This window comes from Gorilla gorilla, chromosome 11, assembly GCF_029281585.2.
Source record: "Gorilla gorilla gorilla isolate KB3781 chromosome 11, NHGRI_mGorGor1-v2.1_pri, whole genome shotgun sequence".
Lineage (NCBI taxonomy): Eukaryota > Metazoa > Chordata > Mammalia > Primates > Hominidae > Gorilla > Gorilla gorilla.
This window is the reverse complement of record NC_073235.2, coordinates 135,159,640-135,165,779: the sequence shown is the minus strand read 5'-3', so window position 1 is coordinate 135,165,779 and position 6,140 is coordinate 135,159,640. Positions and strand designations below refer to the sequence as shown.

The window sequence follows — 6,140 nt, the reverse complement described above, 5'->3', positions numbered from 1 at the left end:
GACCTCAAATGATCTGCCCACATTGGCCTCCCGAGTGTTAGGATTACAGACGTGAGCCACTGCGCCCGGGCTCCCTCCTTCCTAAAGACCAAAATGCTGACACTTTTGAGATGACAAGAGCTGTCTGTTTTAGGCAATCAGGAAAAAGCTTGAAAAATAATTGTACTTTTCTTGCATCTGCTCCTTCAAGGTAAAGATGTCCTTTCAATGAAAAAATGAGAAAGTAATCATCTTGGAATGAAAACTCATGCCAAAGAAAACATTTTTTAGAACCAAAGTTTGAGAATGTTTTCATTGACATGTGAATTTTGTGGTCAAAAATGTATTTGACTGATAAAACCCTGATCCCTACACATTTAAAAAAACTTGAAAGTAGATTATATATTCGAATCTGTTTTTTAAAATTTAGATATAATTTACATACCATAAAATTCATCCTTTTATTTCATTTTTTAGACACGGATTTTTGCTATGCTTCCCAGGCTGGAGTCCTATGGCTATTCACAAGTGGGATCATGGTCCTCCAATATTTTTGTGACAGCTACTAAAACCCAGAATTAAAAAAGAACTACCCTGAGAGGCAGGCCTTCAAACTGATGTTTTACAATTTTATTTCAAGGTTTTAGTAAATAAGAAAGCATATTGAATGATGTTACTATTTCTTGCAAAAGCAAGATGCTTTTTTGCACCTTTGTAAATGTACAAATAAATTTGTAATACTGCAAAATTTGCTGGAAAATGTGGTTGATTTCACCTTTATTCTTTTCAATGTTCTCTTGGAGCAGGTGTGTACTCACTAAGTATGGCTGTATTGGGATGGGCGCTCCAGAATACTTTCAGAGGGAGGTCAGAAACACCTGGAGTCAGCTCCTTCCCCAGCTTTCACCTGGGCCTGCCACCACCCCCACCCTCCGCCCAAAAGACCAGACCCTTCTCCTGGCAGCAGCCAGAGTGCTCATTTCCCAGCCAGGGCGGGTCACAGCCCTCCTCAAAGACCTCCAACCACACCCCTCTAACCAGACTTCACGGTCCCCCACGCACACCACGCTCTCCTGACCCCTCAGGCTTTCCCCACTCTGCCCACCCACCCCCACCCCTCTGATCCAGCCCTTGGCCTCCCAGAGCACCTGCTGACACTGCCCCAGGGCGTTTGCACTGCTGTGCTGCCTTGCTCAAGCCCCCACTCTGTTCAAGTCTCTTGCTCAATCATCTGCCCCTCAGCAATACCTCCTGGCCTGCGTTATCCACCTCTCCAGATACTGTGCCCACACTCACTCATGATTTTTCTCCTAGGAAGTAGTACTGGCATTACATTGTCTAACACCTTTTATTATTGCTTTGTCTCCTAGGAGAATGGAGACCTTGAGGAGGCAGGGGAGTCCTCCTCAAGAGGCATGAGAAATCTATGCCCAGCATCCAGATGTCCTGGGAGGGCCCATGGGCTCTGGGCTGCTGCCCTGTACCCAGAGCTCCTCAGGCGCTCCTTGGATCTGGTGACCTGGAATGGGCACTAGGGGGCAGGAAGCATCTGAGTGGCTGTGACTTGGGGCAAGCCTCTGCCTCATTGGTCCCTTGGTCAGGTGCAGGGGTGTGGAATGATCCTAGTGGGGAGACAGCAGAGGACTGTGTCAAAGCGCCCCTGGGAATCCCCGCCCCAGTAGCCTCCTTGGGTGGGTTGCAGGGTTGCCGGAAGCTTCTCTTCTTCAGGTGTCCTGATCCACCCAAGTCCTTGGGTCTACCAGGTGCTGCCAGGATTGAAGCTAAGACGGTGGGGCACGCGGTCTGGGTGTGTCGTGTCCCACGTTGGGGGACGTCTCTGGGTCCAGGCCTGCTTGGTCTTCCTTAGGCTAGAGGCAGGGTGGAGGCTGGGTGGTTTTGGTCCCTTTATTGTCTGGGGTGCAGGCAGCCGCACGGCACAAATCTGCAGTCTCTGGGGTTGGGAGGAAGAATCAGAGAGCAGCCTGAGGGGAGGTCCTGGAAGTCCCAAGCTCAGCTCCCAGGGCGCCCTGGGCTCCTGCTCCCTGAAGGGGATGCGGAGGGAAGAAGGGCCCCGCTGCGCCAGCTGAGGCTGGTTTATCTCTAGGAGGTGAAGGTCCAACGGCAGGACACCTGTGTGTGTTCGCTGGAAGTGGCGGCTCAGGACGGGGAACAGGGCAGGACGCCTGGAGGTGGGGAGCAGGATAACTCCGGAGTGGGGCACTCAGGGAGCAGCGGACGCCCCCAGCAGCAGCAGGGTCCCGGCCAGCAGTGGCAGCGACGCGGCAACCGGGTGCGCGGCGTCGGTGGTGCAGGCGGGAAGCGCCAGGTCGCAGGCCGTGTAGGGCTCCAGACAGGCAGCGAAGGCCATGACATGCGCTACAAAGCTCTGCTCCTGCACACCATGCACCAGGTGCGCCTGCGGGCCGCGCGCAAACACCGCCACGTCTTCGCCTCCGTGGGTCTCGGACGACAGGGGCACCGCCGCCTGCTGCTGGTAATCGGGGCTCCCTGGTAGGAGGGTGAGTGCACTTCAGGGCAGGCAGGCGGCGTCCCCCTCCCGCGAATGCCCCCATCCCTGGCACCCTGGTCCCCCTGCACGGGCCATTCAGCCTCACTCACCGCTCTCGCTGTCATTCACGTCTGGTCGCACGCCTGAGTTGAACACGTAGCCCGGGCCATTGCCGTACAGGATGGACGTGTAGGCTTTGCTGTCCTGAGCCTTGCTGGGGGCCAACCCTGTAGGGAGATTCGGGTCCCTGTAGTTGAGCTGACCACAGCTGTGGGAGTGCCTCCTATGTGCCAGGCACCGCCACTTTTTGCCTGTTCGGGGGCTTGGTCCTCACAAGATCCCTATAGGGCTGGTGCCAGCATTACACACATTTGACAGAGGAGGAAACTGAGGCTCAAACTTCACCCTCATAATTGATGCAGCAGCACCTGCCACTCTCCCCAGGCCTACCGAAGATGGAGCTCCCTCGCAAGGTGTAGCCACCAAAGGAGAAGACATGGGAGTGGTCAGCGGTGACGAGGGTCAGCGTGTCCTCCTCGCTGGTGAGCTGGCCCGCCCTCTCAATGGTGTCGTCGAACATGACCGCCTCAGTGAGTGCCTGGTAAGCCACACCCTCATGATGACCATGGTCGATGCGGCCGCCTGCAGGAAGGCCAGAGGGGGGTGATGCTTGAACCTGCCCTGCCCCGCCCCACTTTCCTCCACTCCTCAGGGGCCACCACGCACCCTCCACAAAGAGGTAGAAGCCTCGAGGGTTCCTGCTCAGCAGGCGCAGGGCAGCCTCTGTCATCTCCATCAGGGAGGGGTCCAGTGTGGGGTCTCGGTTGATCTCATATTTCGTGTCTCCGGGCTCAAAGAGGCCTGTGGGACAAGGAGCTTGGTGGTGATTGGCAGGCTGTGAGTGGGAGGGTGCTGGCAAATGGGCACACAGGCTCGGATGGCACCCTCTGAGGCTGTCTGAGGAATGCCACGGCAGGAAGGGGGTCATTACCCATGAGATGGGTCACAGACTGGTCCAGGGACGCCTGCATGAGCTCAGTGCGGTTCCACACATACCAGGCACCCTGCAGGGACAGAGCCAGGCTTCAGCCCACAGCCCTGAGACCCACACACTTGGCCTCCCCCTGCCATGCCTCCCACACCCGCCAGCCCCTATCACCTGGTGCTTTGCCAGCCATTCCTGCACCAGGTTCTTCCCGTCCAGCCTGATTCCATTCTGGCTGGCATCACTTGGGTACTCAGGGTCTGGGGTCCCCATGGGAAACATGTACTTGCGGCCTCCGCCAAGGATCACCTGGGGACAATGGATGGGGCAGGTGGTTTGGGGGCCTAGCTGGCCCCGTGCCCCCTCCTCATGCATAACCCCTGGCTCCACTCCCCAGGGCTGTGGGAATGGCCCAGCCTGTGTTGCACATTCTACATCCCCAACTCCACCTCCAGAACCTGCTGACCCAGATCAGGCTTTTGGTTGCCTGGATCTGAGCCTGTGCCCCCACCTTCCCCTCTGCCTAGCCCCAGCCCTTGGCCCTGGGGTCGCACGTCAATGTCCATGTTGGAGATGAGCTGCGTGGCGATGTCCTGGCAGCCATCCTGGCGGGCTGAGGCAGGCATGTCAGCATCTGAGTACCAGTTGCGGTTCACTGTGTGTGCGTAGGTGCCGGCTGGTGAGGCGTGCTGCACCCGTGTGGTGGTCACCACTCCTACTGACTTTCCTGAGGGTGACAGAGGTCAGGATCGGTGACCGAGGTCTTGGGCCTGGTCCTGACCCTGCAGCGGGCCCCAGCTCACCTGCTTGCTTGGCCCGGTTCATCACGGAGATGACCTCATTGCCGCGTGTCGTGTTGCACTGGTTAAAGCGGGCGGCTGCACTCAAGCCGATGGTCTGGAAGTTGGCCTTGACCCCGCACAGGTAGGCCGTGGCTGTGGCTGCGCTGTCTGGCACCTGTCTGTCCACATTGTATGTCTGGGAACGGAGACACCCTGAGCTCTACTTCGGGGCGGACACCCAGACCCCAACCAGGGACCTGGTTCTGGTCCTCTGGGATCCTAACTGCTCCCAGCTCCTAACTTAGGCCCCAGCTGTCCTGGCTCCCTCCCTCCTGCCACACTCCATATCCTTGATTCCTCTCCTCTGCTTGGAGGACTCTGAGGTGGCCCAGCCCTTACCTTGGACAGAGCCAGGTATGGGAAGCGGTCCATGGCCAGGGGCGTCTCAGGCCCCAGTTTGCCATTCTTCTGCCCCTTTAGGATCCTGGTGGCTGTCACCGTGGGCACCCCCAACCCTGAAGGAGCAGAAATGTGTGAGTCCTGGGCCCCAGGGTTGTCCTGGAACCACTGAAGGTCCCGGGTGCCGGGGCCGTGAGGACTGTGGGGCTGGACAGGCCTTGCTCACTCACCATCGCCCAGGAAGAGGATGAGGTTCTTGGCAACCTTCTGGATGGGCTGCAGCTTCTTGGCAGCATCCAGGGCCTCAGCTGCCTGGCGGTTCCAGAAGGCCGGGTTCTCCTCCTCAGCTGGCCAGGGGGAGAGTAGAGATCAGGTCAGCCTGGCTGAGGGGGCGCCCTGTGTGTGGAACAGCTTGGGGAGCCTCATTACCTGGGATGACGCCCAGGGAGAGCTGTAGCCTCAGGCCCAGCAGCAGCAGCACCCAGGGCCCCTGCATGTCTTGGGGGCAGCAGGAGGGAGGCGAAGTGGGGACACCAGGAACCGGCTACAGCGCAGGCTGCCTGGGTTTAAATCAGGGGAGGACTTTGCCCCTGGCTGTAAATGCTCCACGTCCCTCCCCACACCCCTGGTGTCCATCTTGACCCCGCCCAGTCCTGTGACCTGAAGCCAAGCTTGCCGAAGGGAAGGGACTGGGTGTGGCTCACAGTGTCTTGTGGGAGACCCATTGCCACTCCTTCATTCACCTCATTCAGGGTGTGAAGAGAGGTGAGACTGGAAACACGCAGCCTAGGCCAGGGCCCGGGTTAGGGCTCGTAATGTCACGAGCCCCAGAGGAGTGTGAAAGGAGTCACATTGGGTGGCCTGGCTGCCCTAGAACCCTCTTGGTGTAGATGGGTGTCCACACCTATATCCTGAGGACGCAGGCTGGGGAGGGGCCAGTGCTCTGGGTCAGCCAGGCCTGGGCTGGGTCTTCCAGAGCAGCTTGTGCACTTGAGGTTGACCCCTGTTCCCTTGCACAGGTAGATGGAGCCTGGGGTGAGTCTGTTTTCCATGGGCCCCGGGGAACACCCAGAAGTGTAGCCTCTGATAAGGAGTTCAGAGAGTTTGGTAACCTCAGGCTGAGTTCAAAAGTATCGCTTCAGTCCAGACATCCCACTCTGAGCGTGTAGCCAAAGGAATGCAAACTAGGGACTCGAAGAGATACTGCGCACCCACGTTCCCAGCAGCATTATCCACAGCAGCCAGGAGCTGGGAGCAACGCAAGTGTCCAGCAACAGAGAAATGGAGAAACCAAACAGGGTGCACACATACAACGGAGTATCACGCAGCCTTGAAAACAAAGGCGACCCTGACACCTGCTACAACATGGATGAACCTTAGGACATTATGCTCAGTGAAATATACCAGTGCAAAAGAACAAATACGCATGAACACACTTCTCTGAGGTCCCGAGGGGAGTCAAATACATAGAGACAGAAGTGGAATG

The 6,140-nt window shown here is 57.4% G+C and overlaps 1 protein-coding gene across 1 annotated transcript; it reads right to left on the bottom strand.

Annotated features, from left to right (window-relative positions):
• Positions 1–594: 594 nt before the first annotated feature.
• On the bottom strand, positions 595–5,197 carry ALPI (alkaline phosphatase, intestinal). The gene is made up of 11 exons (XM_004033358.5): positions 5,084–5,197; positions 4,885–5,001; positions 4,655–4,770; positions 4,277–4,451; positions 4,028–4,200; positions 3,648–3,782; positions 3,480–3,552; positions 3,215–3,349; positions 2,939–3,130; positions 2,599–2,715; positions 595–2,487 (listed from the first exon to the last, which is right to left on the bottom strand). Exons 1-11 carry the CDS (start codon positions 5,148–5,150, stop codon positions 2,201–2,203), a joined length of 1,587 nt encoding a protein of 528 aa, XP_004033406.1. The 5' UTR covers positions 5,151–5,197; the 3' UTR covers positions 595–2,200.
• Positions 5,198–6,140: the final 943 nt, after the last annotated feature.